The 22,686-nt window shown below is 40.4% G+C and overlaps 1 protein-coding gene across 2 annotated transcripts in view; it reads right to left on the reverse strand.

The window, feature by feature from the left end:
- Window positions 1-21,606, reverse strand: part of TTC7B (tetratricopeptide repeat domain 7B) — a 117,343-nt gene extending 95,737 nt beyond the window's left edge. Inside the window, exons 1-3 of one of the 2 annotated variants that reach the window (XM_059474755.1) lie at window positions 21,394-21,606; window positions 6,762-6,916; window positions 5,792-5,960 (exon numbers count right to left, since the gene is read on the reverse strand). In XM_059474755.1, coding sequence (XP_059330738.1) covers window positions 5,792-5,960; window positions 6,762-6,916; window positions 21,394-21,514 — 445 coding nt within the window. In that variant the 5' untranslated portion in view covers window positions 21,515-21,606. Of the gene's footprint in view, window positions 1-5,791; window positions 5,961-6,761; window positions 6,917-21,393 lie in introns of those variants that run through there. The other variant, XM_059474756.1, reaches the window with a different exon arrangement.
- Window positions 21,607-22,686: the final 1,080 nt, after the last annotated feature.

Below are 22,686 nucleotides of genomic sequence, written 5' to 3' on the forward strand. Positions count from 1 at the left end.
GACAGATATCTGAAGTTCTCAGTGAATCTATACACTGTGTTAATTATAAACACATTTTCTTTACTAAAATCAAGTTTAATAAGTTGCAGCCTTTAAGAAATGTCAGACCTGTAAATTGCTATGTTACTCCACAAGCATTTTTAGAAAGGGTCACTAATTCATAATGTTAAGTATTATAAAGTCATTTTTTCAATTATGTCTTCTCACTTAGGCAGCAGTATCAGAATTATGTTACCTAATATTTCAATAAGCTTATTTCCTATTTAAATAAAAACTTGCTGACAAGTTGCTCCTCCCCAAAATAACACCTCAATATCCCACTGTGCATGCATTTCATCTGTGCTTCCATAAGCAAACAAAACTGCTTAGAAACATAGGAGATACTGCCTGCACAGTATTTGAATAATGCCTATGGCATGCTTTCCAGTATATTACCTCATTCATATACTGCTGAAAACTTGCAGAAACTTAATTGTTCTTTTCCCAGAGGCCACAACCCTAGGAAATTATTAGCTTCACCTAGTATTAAAATGGATTATAAATACATGCTTCTGTATGGCAACAGCACATGAAAGTTTTTTCCGATTTGCCTTGTAAGAGAAGGAAGTAGGAAAAGTTGGAGCTAGTAACACAAGCTCAACATGAAAAGCAAAAGACATACATACTCTTTACTTCTTCATGGATTCATAACTTGTCTTATTTCAATTCTTAATGAGTTTAAGACCCTCCACAATCTCAGAACTGAGCACTGTCAATTAAACTGATCTAGGGAAGAAAGTAAACAAATAGACCCTAAAGAGACAAACTCAACCTTTTGAACAAGGGAACCTTCCCTACCTATCAGAAAGTAATTCTTTCTATGAGGATATTTAAATATCAAGTATTTAATGCATCCAGAAATGCACAAAACACCTCTATGTTTTACTTTGAGCCAAGACTTGTCACCACAATCCCAAGACTGTCTTTCCTTCCTCCTTCCCCTGCCCAGCCTCATTTCTTAGCTTTGCTCAATCCACATAAGACATCTCTAATAACCATACTGATAGCCAAGTTATATTTGTGGCAGAAGAAAAGAAAATCTGCTTTTTTTTGTACTGCTCCTTAAAATTTCATATTAAAGGTATGACATGCTCCTGTGACCAACAGACAAGAGCTTCAGAGAGCCAGCTCCAACAATTTCATACATCTGCTCTCAGGCTAACACATTGCCACAACAGTCGTGCAAACCTGATGTCTCCTCAGCAATGTCATTCTTTTATGCCCATTTTTCTCTCCCTCATCACACCCTCTTGAAACAAGCTGGCAACCCCAACCATAGGCATTTTGCTACAGAAAATTGTTTTATTCTATGCTTCTCCTCTACTTATGTGTCAAATAAATTTACAAGCAGATGGGGGACAAGCTAACCAACAGATCCAAATAAGTATCCTCATGGTTTTGCAAATACTAAGTGGTCCATTGATTTGAAAAGCTATGTTTTTTATGTTTTATACTGTATTTTAAATATGTCCCACTGCATGTTTTCAAGCAAGTCTTTGAATTCTTAAAAATTATATAGTTAATACAAAAACTGTGATTTTATTAACACTCTATCCCACACAACACCTTCTACATACCCATACAGAATCATTACTCAGAAGCACAGCATCAAAATTAGCTCCTTCCTTAAAGAAAACACTAGGTGTAATCATTCTATGGGCATACACATAAAAACATCAGTGTAAAGTCAAAAAGGTATGCTAGTCCATGAAGTTAACTACATAAAATAATCTTCTTCTACAACTCTGTTTTTAACATGTGAATTTGAGAAAAAGTGTGAAGAAAAGGCAGGAAAATATTGGAATTATACTAACCAAGTTTCTGAGGCTTTGCCTCATGCATTCACACAGTTAGTCTGCTCCCATTGTTTTAATGGACACAGAAGCAGATACCTTTTCATCAGATCATCCCACATCTTCTGCAAGTCAGGATAAAGCACAAGACATCACTACCAGAAGTAATTTTTGTTGCCAGGAGCCAGGAAAAAAAATTAAAACCAAACAACTTGTCCCACAAGCTATTTCAGTCTGATAGAATACAACTATGGCTTCATCACCACAGTAACAATTTTGCACACTTTCCCTAGAACAAGCAACAAGAAAGGAATCACTTTCCAGCACTTCTTGGGCACTGAGAGCCTGTGATTCCCCATACACCAGAGGCTTGCAAAGAGCCATATGTATTGTAAATATTTCAAAAGGTAAGTTGATAGGATTTTCTTTTCAATTTGTTGAAATTTTACAATGTTGCATTTTGACAAATCTAGCAAGAAACTTTATTTGGAAGAGTTGAAGCACCATTTCCCTAACTAGGTATTTCCAAGAAAATAACAATCATTTAATCTTCCTTGCTGGGTTTGAGAGTCTTTGAATCCTTGGCTTGACTTACTATCATTCCATATCATGACTCTTCTCATATATAGTCTTCTAAATATGCTGTCCTCAACTAAAGCAGTAAGCAGCATAAAAAGCTAAAAGCATTATTTTAAAGATACATATATAAGCATTTAACTCATTTATATAATAAAAATGAGAGGATCCCTTTCATGAGTGCACCACGGGCAGTAGATGGCTTAGTTGTCTGATTTTCTCTTTCATGTTCCAATTCCAATTTTCTCCCCACCATTGTCACTACTGATGTTCTTCCCCTTCTTTTTAGCTGTCAGTAGATAAAACTCCAGCAGAATTTAGCTTGAAGCTGACCCTGATTCCATTTAGTACTTTGCTGCATCCATACAGACCCTTCCTTGGCTGTGAGGAACAGAGAGACACCCTTGGTGTGTTCCATGTGCAGGAGGAAGATGAGCCATCTGGAAAGCAGCTCATTTCCAAGGGCTTGGTGTGAGCTGTGGAACTGTCTATGGATACAGGGCAACATGCTCATGTAACAACTGTAACAACTGTAGAAAAATAAACATGTCAACTCCTGCATCCCTCTCAACCCATCACCTCTGGGGTTACAGAATGAAGCCTCACAGTGAAAAGTAAGTACATGGAGGTGGGCCCACATTAAATAATGAAAACTATTTTAAGGCCATTAAAAACTACCATTTGTTATCTGCCCTCTGCCTTTCTCAGTGGTAAGAATATCAGTATTTGACCACTACACAATAGCATATAAGACTGCAAATTCACTGGAACTGGATTCAAACAGGGAAATCTCAGCAGGTACCTTTCACTGCATGGTGCAGCATTAAATGGTGCAGCTGGGCCAATGCTTGCAAACAGGCATGGACAGTCCCTCACTGCTTAATAACATGGTGCTATGACTGCCAAAGAAATAAAATCTAAATGCTCTGAAGAGTTTTGTAAACTTTCTATGATCTAGTTATCCCTGTACATACAAGCAGAAATAAAAATCCCAGTGAAGCACAAAATCTCTGTAAGAATAACTTGTATTTAGTTTGGTAATACTTACAAGCCTCAGTCACCTCTGAAGAGACACTGAATTCAGACTGTAAAGTTTACAGTCATTCTTAAAAGGAGAAAGAAAAACACTGACCAGAAATGGGGAAGAGAGTGAGATTAAATGCACACTACTGGGCAGAAAACATAAGCTATTTAGTTGTCAGCTACTCTAAACCTGTCCAGACTTTGAATACTAAATTTAAGACTGAATTAAGGTGATTTTAATTTAAGAATTAGAATTTAAGGTGATTACCACCTCATTCTATATCACACAGAAGACTATAGTCTTGCAATCCTCTACTATGAGAAAAAAAAAATTAAAAATTTTTAATCTTCTGAGAGAGGTGAGGTTGCTCAGCCTGAAGAAGGCTCTGTGCAGACCTTAAGTTACCTTCCAGTATCTAAATGGGCCTGCAACAAAACTGGAGACAGACATTTTGCAAGAGTACGTAGGGACAGGACGAGGGATGAAGGCTTTAAATTGAAAGGGAGCAGGTTTAGATTAGCTGTCAGGAAGAAATTGTCTACTGTGAGGGTGGTGAGGCACTGAAATAGGCCGTCCAGAGAAGCTGTGAGTGCCCCATCCCTGGAAGTGTTCACAGTCAGGTTGGATGGAGCTTTGAGCAGCCTGGTCTAGTGAAAGGTGTCCCTGGCCATGGCAGGGGGCTGGGAATGAGATCATCTTTAAGGTCCCTTCCAACCCAAACTGTCCTGCAATTTCACTCAACTGGAAATGAAATCCCATCACAACAAATCAGGCCTGATATGACAGATTTCAATGTTTTAAGAATAAAATTTGAAATCAGAAGAAGAAACCCCACACATCTAGACAGAAAATATGCTGGATTTCTGTTGTCATTTTTTAAAAAAACAACCTATTCTGAACGTACAAAATATTCCAGAGTAGAAAAGGTATCTGTTTTTCTATTTTCTAATACATTATGTTTGAATTAAGTAAAATTAATAATACTGATTTTATGAGCAAAATTTATGCCACTATGGTTTCAACTGGTTCATATCCTTATGAGGCCAAATAAAACAAAGCCAGAAGAGTTGAGCTCTGGGAAAAGATTCAATTAAATTCCTTGGAGATAAAAGCAAATTTATATTCTTAAAGTTGTTCAAGTCCATGGAAAGAACATGACAAATTCAACAGACATCCTCATAGATTTAAAAAACAAAACAAAAAGAACAGCCAAAATCCACAACCCTGAGTGGAAGTGTACCCAAAGCAGACACTGCTCCAAAGCCCACAGAGATGCTGTTTGAGAAAACTGAGCAGATTTACATCATATACAAGAATTTCCCCTACACTGCCACTTCTCACTTTAATCTAGTGACCAGACTTACAAAGCATCCTTTTGTCCCTGCTACCAGTTAGTTCCCTTATGTCCTTGACATCTCTATAGGACATGATTCATGCTTGTCTAACATTTACTGAAGGACAGTGTTGGTAGAAAACAATTCTTGATCAATCGTCAGTCAAAGCTATAGAACTCTCTCACAAATTTTTTGCTGCCTTTGACTCTGCTCTTGCCATAACAAAAAGTACATATGCAACCAAAGCCATGCTTAAACACAGCAAACCAAAGCAAACACTTCACTCAGGAAATTGTAATAAGACCCCGGCATAGAAACTGCCATTCTCCCCAACACACTGGCCAGCCCTAAGTCTATTACAGAGTTTTCTAAACTGAAGTGGCACTGCCACCTTAAGACATGAGGCCAGCATTACAATTTTCACTATACTAGAGTAGTAAAGAAGAAAATCGTTTTTAATTACCTTTTTTCTGAATTTTTTAAAAAATCTATATTCATATTAGAAAAAATTAAAAGTGCACAACTGATTAATTGCTTTAAGTCACTTATCATGTTATTAATACTCTTCTCAATTAAGTGGCAATTTAACTATGCAACCTAGCTTAGGCTGAGCATTTTAACATTCAGTAAAAGGCATCATTGTGAATCAAAGTTCTCCATTCTGCCCACAGCCAGCACAAAAATGCACTGCATTTTGTAGCCCTTAATTTTTGGCAACTAGCCACAGCTACTATACATTTATGAGAGGACTTTTAAATACATACACTCAAAAAATTTGATGGGATCACAGTACAGTGATATCACAGTTAGAATATTAATTGAGGTAAAAATCTTGTCAACTATCACAAACTCGGAATAATTTAAAGGACCCAGACCATTCTCTTATTTTATCTATGAATATGGCACTCCACTACTGTGTAGATGACATTCAAACTAAAAAGATTCTTCATCTTTGGACAAGATATAAATTAACTTTTAAAAACTACTTCCACATGATACTGGAATACTGGGAAGAGCCCTCTTACCCTTTGTAGAATACGCTTCAGCAATCATCCGTAGCCGATACGGTGCCACTGCAGTCAGCTGCAAGTCATCAACACCAACTCGAGCATATGTGTTCAGAGCTTCTTTGTAATCACCTTCCACATAGTTTAATTTGGCCATTATTAGGTTGGCTTCTTGTAGGAATTCTGGCTAGAAGGAAGAGAAATAAGAAAGGGTTTTCCCTAAGAAAACACACCTAATTCTTCTGATAATTATTAGGTATGTTTTCTCTCACCCCCAGAATATTTCTTCTAACAGAGCAACAAATTAACAAAATCCTGTCTTGTGTAATATTTGAGAAGCTTGAAGTAGGGGGGAATTCACTAAATCTCATTCCAGCAAGCTACTGAAAAGCATTTTACCAGCCATTTTAGATATTCACATGCGTATTTACACTGGTACCAGAAATACCTCTCAGTTGGAAAACAGCTTTTCCAGGTGATAAAACTATTTAAAGGCAGCCTATCATTACAGCTCCTCATATGACTTCTTTTTCTAACACAAGCACAGTTGAAAATAACATAGCATCAAAACTTAATGATATATGTTCCACAGCCTACATATTTAATTCACATCATTTCAAAGTATCAGGGCAGAATAAATGTCTTGAAAAAAAGAATTAATGTAGGAATGAAGAGAGAAAAGAAAGAGAAATTAATACTCCCAGAAGCCACTGAAAACAAAATGTTACAGATGAGTGTACACGAAGCTTCTTTTGATCTCTGAAAAGATGGATGTTGAGTACAGAAAAGGTAAGCTGACATAGTAGCTACAACAACAGTTAAGTAAAACAAGGACCAGAATGGTTATGAACATTAGAAGATTCTGACAGAAAATGCTTTCTTGTATTAATCTCACTTTCAGAATCTGCAAATATAATTTAAGGAACCTTTCCTCAATACTTCAATAAATGCCAATTTTTCTAATTCTTGCTCAGGCCGACTTACATACCTTGAGATTACCCCTATCAAGTGCTGCCGTGAGATGTTTCCTGACCTCGGTCAGCTTTGGCTGGGGGCCCCGGGGACTGTTACTGTGTTTAAGAGTATTTTCCTTCAAATATTGTTCTAGTTTGGATTCTCCAAGAAGAAGCTCTGCCATGTCATCTGTAAAAACAACAAACACAGGAAGTATTAGAAATTATTTTATTTCACTAACATTGCCTGGATTTAAACACAAACTAACCAAAGCAAACACAACATTAAGTATTTGGGTTTATCACGTCACGTGATATTTTGTTTTACTTTTCAATTTATCTTTTCCCTGCCTGATTCACTGTAGAACCAAGTCTCCTCTGTTCTAAGATAAAAAGAATTAAAACATTAACCTCAAGTCAGTATTCTCCCCTTCCTCCTCAAAAAAGCAGACAACTGACTCTGTACAGCAATTCAAAGCAGATTAGTTTGGTTCAAGGAGTTTAATATGGGCTGTGTGAAAGGCTCTCAGAGATCAGAGGCCCACTCCAAACTTACAAAACTGAACTTTAGTTCACTGTATGCAGTTAATTGCCTTTCAAAAAGTCAATCACTGGCAGGTCCTTTCAGGACAGGTATTTTACTCATAATATTCAGAAGACTTCAGAGTCTTGTTCTGAGTAAACAATTTTTGTTTATGAGTCCCTTTAAAAAGGAGATTAACAAACAGGAGTGAAACTTGAACATAATACTTTAGGTCAGCATGGTAATGTCCCACTTGGGAGAAGAACAATGAAGATTAATTTTGTTAATTGGCAACAAAATTGCAATGGCAACTTTTTAAAAGGGTGAAAATATGTCAAACTAGTTACTTTATGTTTTAAGGGATTTGCAAGTTGATACTTTCTCTCTGATCTGTACTTAGGGAAACCAAAGTATTTCACTTAACAAGTAACATTTCTCTTTCCTTTTACCCAGTTTAATGCTTCACTGAGCAAGCTCCATTTCCAAAGATGGTCAAGGAAACAAGATTGTCAAACATAGCAAGGAATCTAAATGACACTCTAAAACAAGTGCTTTGGTTCAGGAGCTGAAATACCACCAAGGCTGTTTACACTGGAAAGAGTGAGGTCTATCACTGACATTCTTTAACACTTCAAATAGCAGAACTTCAGAAGTGCCAAAGAAGAAAGTATCACATGTACATTTCATTCTCACATGCAACCCTTCAAGAAGGTCCTAAAAACTGCTCTGGTCCACACTCCTGTAACAAGCATTTCTTTACTGAAGTTAAATACAGTAGATCTGTCTCTGTGGAGAAAGAGGTAAGAACAACTGTACTGTTGAGCTAAGAACAGCACCAGCTGCCAGGTATGTTTTGTTTATATAAACTGAAAAATGTCAAGGAGGCATGTGAAACAACTAGTTTGGATTCTTACGACACATGAGCCAAAGAACAGGTCAGGCACCAAATAAAAAGAAAATAAACTTCTCACTGCTAGGTATGAAAATGCATACCTTGAGGCATGAGGATTTGTAAAACAAGGTGCTGAAATCATCTCTACTAGTAATGGGGAAAAGTAACCAAACAACAGCACTGGCACATGCAAGAGCAAAGTGTAGCCATATCAGCTACACCACAGAAAGAAGAAGAGCATCTTCTCACCCATTTGTGGGGCCACAATAGAACAAGACAGTGCTAGACATAAATCTAGCACTCTACAGAAAGTTTGTAAGATTATTCCTCTCTTACACATTGCAGAATTTCTCACAGTGGGGAAAGGAAGAGGAGAGAAACAAGAAGCCACCTCTGGAAAATTTAATGTATCCTCTCTCTCCTTTTCCTCTTTCATCCTCCCACCTTGACCCTAAGATAAGCTTCACCTCCCTGATAATGACTTGAAAACTTTAGAAATGTAATGTTTCGAAAGACAGGACACAAGCACGAACAAAGCCTTAAGTTCAAACTGGCACATACTCTAAAACTATCCTGGCACCTTAAGAGGGGAATCAAAGCAGTCTATAGGAGCCAGGTATTTTTTTTCCCATCCTTGATGCCCCTCAGAGAAGCTAATGATCCACACAGAGCTAGAGACAGTCACAGTGCAGTGACATGCAGTGCCCATACTTTCCTTCAAAGCAAACGTGGGAGAGGAGAAAACAGCAGCTGCAGCTTACACCCAGGTCTGAGCAGCAAAACAAAAGCTGCTCTTCCAGGTCACTCATACCCAGCACAGCTCAGCCCTTCCCTGTAGCACTGCTGCAGATCATGAGACACAGCACCATGAGAGACAGAGGCAGAGTTACTGTCAGACTGGCTTTCATGGCAGAGGTGCTGCTCTGGGGCAGCTGCTGATGACTAACACTTGAAAACAGCAGGTCACTGCAAACCATAAAGGCCACTGCAAAGCAGAATTTTCTTATTTTCTTATTTACTGAGTCTCTCATCTGCTAAGTCATTGGCATTTGTTGTTATTGGCAACAAACTTTTATATCAAATTATTACTGAGTGAATACTTTATTAACAAAGCATTGGCTTTATGCATCAACCATTCTATGTCAGTAACAATGACTTTCAATGGAGCTTGTAACAAAATTCCAATTACATGGACGCTTCTGAAGGAAACCATTTATGAATCCATAGCTCTAGTAGTTTTTCATTAGTTATAGCTATTCCTTAAGACATCCTGAAATAATCTAAGAACTGTTTGAGAAGAAATTGCTTTTCTTTTTCTTCCAGCACAGTATGAGTGATCTAGATTATATTCTTCTATTAGACACTTTATAGAGACAGAATTAAACTGTGTAAAGTTGATAACATGAAGTTTAGTGTCCCTTCAGCCAGTTTAAACAGATGTTTCAGAAGAAAAACTGTTCAAAAACAGTTTCAATACCATGAAATCCAGTATCCCATTTTCAGAAAATTCACACAGTTATGGCTTAGTATAAAATTCATGATTAAAGGAGAGATTCCCTCTTATTCATCTATTTCTGTGCTGAAGAATTCATCAACAACAATTACTTAGCAGATTAAGGGGTTATTTGCTGACTTACATCACAACTGCATTGCAGAACCATTTTGGACAAGAACAGCCTAACCTGCCCATCTGCTTCTGCAACATCACAGTATCACTGAAACAATCTCCTGGCTAATAGGATGTCCTCTGCCTGTAATCAAAGACAACTCCAAGCACCTTGGAACTCCATGACAAACTCAAGCATGCTTCAGGTGAAAGGCCCATTTCTCTTAGCATGTAAAGCAAAAATAAAATACAGATATTTCATGTAAGCTGCTTTCTTTCAGCTTAGAGAAAGCTTAGACATTTGTACAAAATGGCTTGAGAAGAGTCTTGTGTACACGTGGCTGTCCCTCTGTGCAGTATGGATCAATATGAATCATCTTCAAAACAAGAATACAGGCTGCCATAAATAGGGAATAGGAAAAAGCACACAACAATGTGCCTTTGTAAAATAGTCTCTAAAAATATCATCATAAAACCACTTTGCTACTTTATTTTTAATATCTGCTTTTTGAAGCAAATTCTTCACCACAGTATCAGAATCTGAAGCAGTTGCTCACAGAAAAACAGAATTAAAATAGAGGATTAGTCTTCTTTTATCCTTGGTCAAGAATGATCAAGATCACTTATAATACTAATATTTACTTAGGTTAAGACCATGGTCTATCTTGAAACATTCACTGAATCACATTCATCTTTCTGATGAATGCTACCACAACCTCCAGGCACTTGTTGAAGAAGCCAGTGGTTGTTAGCAGGCTAGGTGAGAGGAATATCCAGCTCTAAATTACTTTCTAAAAGTAAGGTTAGAGAGAAGGAGAGAGAAAGAAAAGAATCGCAAAATTGCATACAACTACAAAAAAAAAAAAAAAAAAAACCACAAAAAACCCACAAAAAAAACCAAAACAAAAAAACCCAAAACATAGCTGAATACAGATTAGGAGCTCTCTTTTGCCTTCAAATTTCATTCCAAGAAATAAGTTTAAAAGTTTATTCAATTCCAGAGCACACCAAGATACATTATAGTGAATGATGATGTGGTCTCAATAGAACCAATGAACCTCTGGCTACCTGTTGTTTTGTGGAGCGCAAGTAACTGTTCTGGTGAAGTATTACTTTTCCTGTGGTGGTTCAGATAAAAACCAAAGCAAAACACTGAGGTTTGTCCAGATCATGACTACTATATATGTCGTTTCTCATATTAATGCAGAAAAATTTTAAGGGTCTGATAATTACTTTTTTCAGAAGGAAATACTTGGAAGGTAAAAGGGAAACACACCTCTTGGATAACAACAGCTATCACAACTATGGCAACAATTATCAACAACCCTGCTCCTGTTATCAAGTCCCCATGCACCAGATGTTTCTCTGCAATTAAACACCCATATCATGCTGCTGTGGAACACTGGCCAGAATACACATGATCCTGTGCTATCAATACTTACATGTTATTTATGGAACCTCCCTCAACAGCTTAACATCTACAGCAAGAAAGACTAGGCAGAAAAGCACCCCTTCTTCCTTATATGACAAATGGCATAGATTTAAAGAAATATTTTTAGTATTTCATTTCCCTTTTCTCTGAATTACACAGCTGCAAGAAAAATAGTGCATAATTAGGATAAAATCTCCTACCACAATGATTTAAGCAAAGAGGCTCAACCTTAGACTCAGGCCCTGAGGATCTGAATTTGAATAGGATGTATTTAGTAATAAGAAATACAGAGCAAAATACCTACAGAATCTGACTGGCCAAACAAACTTTAATCTTTCCTTGTAAGCAAGCAAATAAATCTAGAAGCACATTATATCCCATGTTGTATTATTTCATCCACTCTTCACCAAAATCTTAAATATTTCAGGTAACATATTTTAGACTCTTAAAAAGCCCAACTGTCCAAATGCACTGAAGTTTAAAGGTCATGGTTATCATTAGTCTCAAATGAAGACTGCATCAAGTGAGATTAATTAGATGAAGCATGGAGTTCTAAGAATAGAAGATGGTGCTGCTTCAACTGCTCTGTCCTGGAGCCCAGAAAGAAAAAACAAAGATGAAAAACTGAAGTCCTAACTCAGGACTATTTTAAAAAAAGGTAAAGGTGAAAAACAAATCAGGGTAGGAAAGGGACGAGGGATAAAGAGGACAAGTATGAGATTTCCAGGATCCCAAAGGGACCATACATTGATGTGCAGAATTCCAGGAAGTTGAGATTTGCTTTGTAAACTCCCTTCTGGTGCTTCAAGCCTTCCCATAGGGAAACTAGCTTGAGACTGAGAAAAGAAACTATTCCTACTCAATCCCTAAAACTCTTAGTCTGTCAAAGGTAAAACTAAAAGATCAGAGGACCTGAAGGGCGGCATGCTGCTGTATTTTATGATGGTTTTTCCCTCAGACATCCTATGACATTTTGGAATATCACAATACCCAAAAACAAAGAAAAAAAAAACCTAAGGAATTTAGGAATGGTATGCAGCAAGAAGGATCTCAAACAGGTCAATTGCTTTATATAGTAACCAGACAAAGATTTCAGAGTAAAGTTTCTATAAAACAGCTGAAAACAAGAAAAATTTTGTAGCCTCCCACAAAACAGTTATTAAGAAGGCCATTTAAAAATTGAGCTTTCTTCCAGAGAAGGATCTGGAAATCCTGGATCCAGAACTGATTTCATATTCATCTGGCAGAAAAAGCATGAACCACATGGTTTTTCACCCAGGAACAAATGGACTATGCACTTAAAGCAGACATTTGCTTTGCTCACAATGTATCAAACCATGAGTAAGAGCAGTAGCTTCAAGAGGAATGTCAGGAAAAGTCTCCAAGTACTCATTCAACTTTGTGCTCAGCACCCAGTAAATCTGGACCAGGAGCTACTTAAATCAAAATGAATGCTAAAACTATTCATAGATTTCTACACGGTTTATATTAAAAACAAGATAAACAATATACATATATGCAGAGATGTCATTTATGATCCCATCCCTGACTACTTATTAGCAAGAATTCACAGCACCAGAGGATGGCTGAGGTTGGGAGGGACCTCTGGACATCATCTAGTCCAATAGCCCCAATCCAAGTAAGATGACTTAGAGCAGATTGCCCAGGATCCTGTCCAGCCAGGTCTCTGGAGACAGAAGAAAAGCACCCAGAGAATATGTGCATCCCAACAAGCACTGCTGGTAGAAAGGTTCACACTGATGCACATGTCACACATATAAAACCAGAAGCAGAAAATACAGAGTCAGCTGTTCAAGGAAATTTAATTTTATTGACTAACCCCTTTAATTATATACAGTCATTCATTTCTCTGCCTCTTAAGTACACAGTGCGCACGGTACCTTTTTACTGTGCAGCTACATAGTGTGGACACAATTTTCCTGCTTGACAGCCAAAACTTGCTTTGAAGAAAAATATTATAGGCTTTCCAATCTATTTATGCATAGGCAAGTTTACTTTCACAGTACCACTACTACTGAAATTTATTTTATGATTATACATATCAAGAACAGAAAACTGTTTCAAACTATTTTTTTTACATTCAAGCTCACCAAATTTTGTGAAATGTTAAGGCCATCAGAACAGTAAATAATCAAGCCAGGGAAGTCACAATGTATCATCTAGAAGATTGACAGGCTTACAATTGAATAAAACTTGGCCCCTTCAGTCCAATACAATGTAAAACCAAGAAATAAGAATGCATGTCAAACCCAAGACTGGGAACACAAAGTGTGGGAAACAGGACCACCATCATCTTTGAGTGTTTAACTGGAAACAATTCTATCAACCACACTGAGGAAGAACGATCAAAACTTAGCTTCTTCCCATCTCTGTTTTGTTTAGGCTACAAAGATCAAGGAATGACTGGGAGAACAGGAAAAGCACATGCTCTGATAGCTAGGAATTCATTCCAATCTTGCTTCTCGCCATGATTTATTTCTCAAAGGATAAAACAGTTTTCCTGTTGCTACTAACAACAACAAAATACTAGAGACAATTAGATGGAAGGCAAAAACCAAGCCATGTCATAAGGTCAGTGGCTCTTGTCCATTCTCTACAAACAGCTATATTGCAGCACAGTGCAAATTTGAGAGATGATGACAAGGGAATCCAACTTTTGTTGTCCCAAAAAGATAAAGAAAATTACTGACAAAAAATGAAATCACTAATTAATTGCCAGGTCAGAAGAGAGATTTTTTGTGTTTGGGGTGACCCAAAGCTCAGATGAAAGCACATAGATGAGCCTCTGTTCCCCAGAAGGCAAGATCATGCAGTTCTCTACCTTTTCCAATCTTCTCCTAGCTTTCCAGGTCCACCTTGGAAGCCTCAAGTAAATTCTTGAAAGAGTACCCTACATTTGTCAGTCTCAGAGACAATTGCCTCAGGTACATAACTACCAGTGTTAATACAGAACGTACCTTTTGGCAGCTTGGCTGGTTGGTGATTTGGTGGGGTTTCATTTTGGTTTTTTGTTTGTTTTGTTTTTATTCTACCAACTGTTCTAAAAACAACAGGTCCCTATTCTTCCTTTCCTTAAACCCAGCTCTAATGTAGTCCCATTAAAGCCTTGATTAATGCATCATTTTCTTCCCATTAAGGTAAAGAGACTGCAATTAAATAGTAAAAAGAAAAACAGAAGTGTAGCTGCAAGCTAAGCCCGTGCAAATCTGAGTTTGAGATAAGGCACACTTAAAAGATGAGCTACAACTTGTTCATATAATTAACTGCAGAAAAGTATGGGAGGGCCTGTAAGCTGTTGTTGTTTTCATATCTTGGTTGCCTGTGCAAAAGTTTTATGGAGATGAACCAAGTTATTGGTCTCAAGTGAGCTGCATTCAAAATTCTAGAAATTAAAGGTATTTTCAGCCCACTTTTTGTTAAAGATGCACTGTTTACAACTCCAGATAATATGAGATTGTAGTAAAGGATTTCAGCTTAGGCATACAAATTCTGAGTGGAGTCATACCAATCACACACAGGTCATCAGTGGGGTGGGAACTTGCAGAAATTCTTGCAACACCCCTGAAGTAACTCCTGAGCAACTGATAACATCGCTGATCAGAGCAGCTACCAAAACCTGCCACTATGCATTCTGCCACACGTTTGCTAATGCCAGAGAAATGCCCAGATTCAGCATCTCCCTCCACAGCCTGGAGCAGAGATAAAATGCTCTCCAATTATTAAAGGTCTGGCTACCCACCTCAAACTATTAGCCAGAGATCCTTACTTCCTCCAACTTATCTCAGCATCCTGCCACTTTGCTTTTTACAAAGTTATTATCTTCAGTCACTCCTTATCAGCTCAAATTAAACAGTATTCAGTGCAGAGAAAACTGTGAAGAACTGAACCACTAAATTCTAAGATTTTATTCTTAAAAAGACAGATTTGTGGGGAGGAGGAATGGCCCAAACTCGGTAGGGAAGGAGAATGGCTCATATTTGTTAAGTTAAGGATCTTCTGCCCCCTTCTTTACTACCATGCAAATCAAACCCAAACAAAAGTGGTATCAATGACCCTGAGTTTATGCTAATGAATTTATTTCCCTATAGAAAAGTTAACTCTAACCTTTAACCCTTGAAGTTGGTTTAAAGGAACTGAGAGCAGCTATAATACAGAAACATACAAGTATCTATTCACAGATACATCTGGCTACCATTTCTTGTAACTTTTAAACAAGGCAAAAGTGCAATCAACCTAACATTACTACATAAGACATCCAATTTCTAAAATAATTACATTCATAATATATAGAAATATCCTTATAAATGTAATCAGTTATAAGCCCCCAAATACTTCTTTCATTCCACAATACCAACTACATGCTTCCTCACAGTTCCCCTCACCTTTGCCCTCCACTGGCTGCTGCTACTGTTCTTTCCACCAGCTCTTCCACTACTCACACCCCTGTGGGAGGCAAATGAGCTTGGCAAGCCAGCAAACACAGTAGGGCCCAGAACAAGAAGCACAGAGCTTTCTGCTGGCCAAGCACAGTAATTCCCACCTCTGGTGTTCATCAACACAAGGGAGAGGCCAGGAACACATAACCAGGAGAAGCTGCTCAGAGAAGAAGCAGCTTGATTAAAGGCAGGAAGAAAGAACTACTCTACATAATAGCAGCGAGGTGTTAGACCAGCTTGGTTACTTGTGAAATCACACGCTAGCATTTTCTCTTCCAGAGGAACATGCAGTGTGAGTACAAGCAGATGATCCACATCATCACTTACACTGTTGTAACACCCCTGGCTATCTGAAGAAACAAAGCTGTCAGTCAAAAATAAGACAACACATCTAAGTACTGTCACCACCTTTACTCTTCATTCAGAAAAATGTCTGTCCTTAGTAATCTTGTTCTGTAAATGTGACAGTGAATGCAACAGGAGGAAAACAAAGATGATAACAAATGATAACTTCTACTGTGGTGGACATGCAAAAAGCCACGTCACATGGTCTGCAAACTTTTCTGGTAGAGATGTCAATTTCTTAGGCAAGCTTTACATATACAAATCACACTACAAACTCTATGTATAAAACCAAACAAATTTGGTAAACACCTTCTAAGTAGGGCATGAGTCCTAAGAGGTTTAGAAATCCCTTGTTTATTCTGAGGATAAGCTTTAACCATACATCTGAGGTCTTGTATTTCACAAGGCTGCAAAACAGATGAAAACTGATAAGATGTTTCTATTTTTAGGCCCTACTTATATCAAGATAAGGAAACAGCATAGAAAGTGACAAACAAAATTAGACATGTAAAACAATTCATAATCCTTTGGGTTTGCTACTCTGCTCCTAACTCCTCTGTGTTCCATTACTCTGCCAGGCTAAACGTGAGGCTAGGTCTGATAGGAGACTGCAAAAAACAAGGTGTTGAGAGGAAAGACAGTCAGAGAAGAGATCCCAGACAAGACAAATCAAACAGAAATGGAATAGCAAAAGTAGTAAGAAATTCACTAGGTAAAAAAAAACAAACATTGTGTTACCATGTTGGTGTATTTCCATGAGCAAACTTGATACCTGTAGGTAATGTTCTATTTTCATGGCAATGTCACAATGCTCTTGGTAGCATATAGATCTGTGAACTTCCTGGGCATGCACTGTCTCCCCACAGTAATGCAATATTTCACAATGGCTAAGGTTTCTACAGAACTACACCATTCTACCTTGTTTGAACTATAAAAATTCGCCCCCTCAGTGTTTTTCCAGACAGAGCCATCCATCTCACTGAACTTGAGCAAGGTCACGTTCCAATTACAGCAACAATGAATGGCCGGAAACACCCGTGGAAAATCATGGATCCTTTATTTTATCCATTCAGCTGGCTGCTGAACCAGCGTAAGGTTTCCTCACTTTGTTTCCAAAGGAAGGAAAGAAAGCACGAGAATATTGATGTCCTGAAAATGCCCTGAGCAGATACAACCTTCATACTGAATTCCATTGTAGACACTTCCTATGAGACGCTACTGTTTCATCAAAAATACATTATGGCCTTGCAGTCAGCTTTGCAATGTGATTGTTAGCTTCCAGTTGTGCTTTTCAGTTCTGGGAGCACTTCAAAATACATTCAGATTACTTTCAGATATCCAGCATTCAGTAACCTCTCCAAATATTCTTTGAGCAAGCAATTATGTACTCAAAGCATCCACTATCTGTCATGCCATGCTTCAGCATCATGCTGCTCATTTGCAATGTCAGACAAATTTCAACCAGCAATGAAAATTTCTTCAGTTCACTTTGTCAGAAGGAACTTTTGAAGTTAGTTAAACCAGTTTGGAACACTCACAAAGTTTCATTAGTGAAAACTGCTCTAAGATTTTATTTCTAACAACTTGGGGTTTTTCTCAGTTCCTTTCAAGAGGCGATACTCAGTAAGTGAACACCAAACACCTGAGGACAGCACTGAACAGGCTACAGATTATCCAGGGACTGCATCTTTGCGACCCTTAGGGCAGCACCATGATTTCTTTGCCAGCTGCTACAACTGAAAATCCTGCTGTACTGGTTATAACCAGCAAGGTGCTGGCAGCAGAGGGGCTGCAGGAGCAGCTCTGGGGGGAAAAGGCCGGGGTTGCCCTGCCACAAGCCCAGCTGGTTCCAACAGAAGCACAGCAGACACAGCTGAGCCACTCCGCACAACTGACATCATCTCTGGGGAAGTGTATTTAAGAAAGGGCAGAAAATGCCACAGAACAAAATAAAAGAAAACAAAAGGAGTGAGAAACAGCAGAAAAACACAACATCAAGGTCAGAGAAGGAGAGGGACAGAGGTGCTGCAGAGGTGCCAGGGAGGAGCCAGGTGGAATGCCCTGAAGGAACTGGAGAGCCTATTCCAAAGCAGGACCACTGTCAGTGGGGAGCTCATCCAGAGCAGAGCAAAAACATGAGAAGGAAGGAGAGGCAGAAAGAAACTGTCTTGCACCACGACCCCTTTGCCCCCTGCACCACATGGGGAGGGGCACAGGAGTGAAGTTCAGCCTGGGAAAGGGGAGAGGAAAAGGTGTAACTTTCATGTCTGTCTTTCTGTCTTAGTATCTGACTGTATTTTAACTGGCAACAAATTAAATTCAGTTCTCCAAATCAAGCCTGTTTTGCCCAGAACAGTAACTAGTAAGTGATCTCCCTGTCTTTATCCGAAGCTCCAATCTTACTCTACATTTTGCCCCTGCCCCTGTAAGGAAGGGGAGAGCCTGAGCAGCTGGGTGGGCATGTGCTGTTAGGCAAGGCAAACTCAGCACCCTGCACATGACAGTTTTAACCCAATCTTTTAGCAGAATGCTGATGAAGCAAGAGCCCAGACCAAGATTTGTGTTACATGGCACAAATCTCATTACTGCTACTGAGTCCTGGCTCTGAAGCAGAGAAATACAATACAAACAGGCTAAGTGGCTAACAAAATCTGAGTCGGGTTAAAGGCCCTTTTTTCATCCATCTATCTATCTATTTATCCATTGTGAAAAGCAATGCAAGTCACAGGCTTGACACAGAATACACATTTTCTGTGATCCAAATTGTGACTATTACACAGAGAATAGCAATTATTCAATATTTCTCTTTTTTTTCTCTCTTTTACTTAAAGTTTAGCAAGCTAGGAAAACCTTTCAAATGCCATCAATCAGACACAGACATTTGTTCTAGGGTCATTTTTATGCATCCAAAATCCTACCTAAACTGTCATTTATATTTTATCCACTGCCAGGTTTTATACACAGGCTTCTATTAGGGAATAGATAGGATCCATCAGCAGAACTAAACAGAATAAACAATACAATAATCAAGTCCACTCAAAACACTGCACTTCTCAAGTGCTGCATTTCATCAGAAGTACACACTACTGCCTTCTGTAGCCACACAGACCTTTGTCCTGGGAGCTGTCATTGCTGTTTCTTCCTGCATCTTATTTAGGCTGTACGCATCAAGAGATGGGAATTTGCTAATGCAAAACAGCCCAAATAATAACTTGGACCACTAAGCTTTTTATCAAGTTGTCTAATCCCAGTTCCAAAAAGGAGCTGTAACTGAATCCTAGTAAAATAAGTCTATTCTTTTGCAATAGTGCAAGACTGAAAAGATTTCAAGAGAGCTTCCCAAAAGGATTCATTCCCATCTGTGTTCAAAGAGCAATAAACACTACTCCTAGCAATGTTGATATCCTCTGTTAAAATGCTCCAGCATTCAAGAATTAAAGCTAATTCCCTACACACCAATATACGGTTAGAATAAAGATCTTCTTCCCTCTCCCTCATGCTTTTAAATCATTCCTATGATTTAAATATTCCATATTGTTACACATTCGGCCAAAAACCAGATTTTTGTTATCCATTCCCAAGTCAAAACTGAACATCAGTATAGAAGGATGCAGTAAAGTTCAGGGTACTGAACCTTTAAGTTAATTGCTTCAGATTAAGTAGCAACAGGGATATGCATCAGAGTGCCTTTCAGTTCACATGTCTCCTCACGGGTGGAACAGAGGCACTGCCTCTCCTTGGTAGTCTCACTAGCTGATAACCTTGGCCTGCAACCTGTTAGGTACACCTGGATTTGGAACACAGACTTCCAGTTTTCCACACTCTCCACAGCAGGTGAACACATTTCATTAAATAAATTACTCTCCTCCTGTGTTACTCCAATACAGAAGAAGAGTCCCATATGATTAGTTAATTTCTTGTTTATGTTCTTAGGCAGGCTTGGAAGTCATGTACATTGACTTAGTCCTTCATGTGCTGTCAAAAAGTGATAAAATCTGCATGTGATACTTTCCCATGCTTTAAAGATCAGGAAATGCTTCAATAATTTGTATTTTGACCAGTACAGAATCTAGAAGATGCCTTCACAGGAAAACCACTGAAGTGTAAAGTTATGCAGATTGCATCATTTTCTCTTGATATGCGTCAGCTAGGTAAAACATACACAGGTTAGAGAAATTCAAGTCAAACTGTCATTAACACCTGCAGAGCTCTCCCTGCCTCTCTGAAGTACCTAAGTACATCTTGAAACTATGAAGATCGTGCTTCCCAACTAGGCAGCAAAACATATTTGCCTTTGCTTGAAGTGATCTCTAACTAGCTCATAGTGTATCACTCAATGATGCATGTCCTGAAACTAAACATACCTTCCATCTTTTCACTCATGTTTACTTTTAGTTAGGAAAATACCAGTGTCGGGAACACCACTCAGTTGTTTTTAAGGCAAACACATATAAACGTTATCTACTACCCATTTATTCTTAAATTCTTTTCTCTTCTTTGAGTCAGGCTTTCCCTCTTTTATAGAGCTGAATCATGCAGTTTTCTTCCCCATCTAAACAGGCAAAGCTATCACTGCTTCCACAACAAACTTCCAGTGATGTCAATGTTTTGCCTCATCCTCTCTGACAACTTATCACCTCTGAATTCACACCAAGTTCTGTCTTTACAGACTTGACTGCTCTCTGAAAATACCCCTAGGTCCACCTCAAGCAGGTGAGTGAGCCCAGAGAGGCACACACTATCCCCATATTTTTTCTCACACAGAATTAAGGCACCCATGCCAAAGACAACTTCCCTGTATCTCCCTCGTTCATTACATACTTCCATGCCTCAGAACGAAGGACTGCTTTTCACCTCCTTCAGTTAAACATATAGAAGTTTGTGACATAAGAATTAAGAGAACAAGCAAAATATTTAGAGTTTCTACAATAAAATAAATAAAGCTGCACTATATTGCTGAGGATTGCTATTAAGAGAAAGGACAGAAGCCTTCCCAGAACACGCTGTGCACAGACCCTCTGGCAGGCACAGGAGGCAGAAGGACATTTCGGGTTTTATGCACACTGTCAGCATGTGCGCCGGCAAACTGCAGGCTCGTGATATCCCCCGGGCTGCTCCGCGCCCCGGGCCGGGAGCGCACAGGGCCGCGCTGCTCCCCCGGCCCGACGGAGCGCGGCCCGCCCGGCTCTGCGGGGGCTCCACGGGCGATGTGCGCGGAGCCTCGGGCCGGGGTCGGGGCCGGGCCGGCTCCCGCCTCCCTCCGCGCTGCTCCCGCCCGGCCGGGCCGCCCCGAGCCGCTGCCTGCCCCTCCCGCCGGCGGCCCCGCCGCCTGCCCGGGCCTCGCAGGCCCCTCTCGCCGGCCCGCCCGGCTGCACCTGCCGGGCCCCCGCCGCCGCCCGCCCCGCGCCGCACCGTTCGCGATGAGCTTGGCCGAGAGCTGCTTGACGAGCTCGGGAATCCGCTCCCACTGGCACTCGGAGCGGCACCGCTCGATCTCCGTCTCCAGCCGCGAGCCCGCCTTCCTGGTGGCCATGGTCGGGCCGAGGGGCCCCGGCGGGGGACGGGGCCGGGGCGGCGGGCAGGGGGAGGCGGGGACGGGCGGCGGCGGCCCCGGCAGCGGCGGAACTCGAGCGCCGCGGCCGCGCCGCGCTGGCGGCCCCGGGAGCGCCGGGAGCAGCGCCCCCTGGCGGCTGCGCGGGGCGGGGCGGGGCCAGCGGCGGGGCCGGGCGGGCCTGGTGGGCAGCGCGGCCCGGGCTGAGGGAGCGAAGGCTCGGCCGCTCCCGCCGCCGGACAGCGCTGCCCGGGCACCCGCGGGGCGCCTAGGGAGAGCAGGAGGGACAGGGACGGAGGGAGAGAACCAGTCTTCTAATGCGAGCGCCGCACCGCTGAAGGTGCCGCTGGTAGCGGGCCCCGGCAAGAGTAGACCCTTGAGAACCCGCTCACACCAGGGGTGGGTGGCGATGGCACCTTCGGGTGGTTTTGTTCCTCCACAGGCGAGGGATGAGCACACACCGCCTCTCTCTGCTACACTTTCCCCTTCCACAAAAGGTAACTAAAATTAGTGCCTGCCCATCGCTGATCACCTCCTCGCCCACCTTGGAAGCGCTGATCCCCGCTCGCTGGAGGGGTTTCAGTCCCTTCAATGGCGCTTTCCCATTCCGTGCCCACGCCGCGGTCTCTGCAGTCCCAGCAGCCCGCAGAGCTCACACCGTGCTCCAGACCCAGCAGAGCCCAGCACGGCCACCTGCTCAGGGCTCACCTGTGCCTTAGTCAAAAACCAGAGGGAAAGAAAGATATGGAGATTATACCCTATGTTTGGAGAAAATAAATGGATTTCCAACATTTAGCTAGAATAAAAACAACTAGCTGAAACAATTCCAATGGTACTGTGTATCTTTATCAAACACGGCATCACACAAACGTGACACAGCAATTCCACAACTCACATACATCTTGTAAAGCTTCAGCCATGACTGATTTTCACTGAAAAACTAGCAAGAAGATGTAGCTGGGGGGAAAAAAATCTCACAAATTGCTACTTACTTTTCACAAAATAAGGATACAGCCCATTGACTGAAGGAAATGTTTTGCAGAGATATGGTGTAGCTACATACAACATGAATTCAAATAATTCAACTGTCTCACTCCGTGTCTTTGGGTCGTAGTGGAGACTTGTACAATTAATTCTTTCATCCACAGAAATGA

Source organism: Ammospiza nelsoni, chromosome 6 (genome assembly GCF_027579445.1).
Source record: "Ammospiza nelsoni isolate bAmmNel1 chromosome 6, bAmmNel1.pri, whole genome shotgun sequence".
Taxonomy (NCBI): Eukaryota; Metazoa; Chordata; class Aves; order Passeriformes; family Passerellidae; genus Ammospiza; species Ammospiza nelsoni.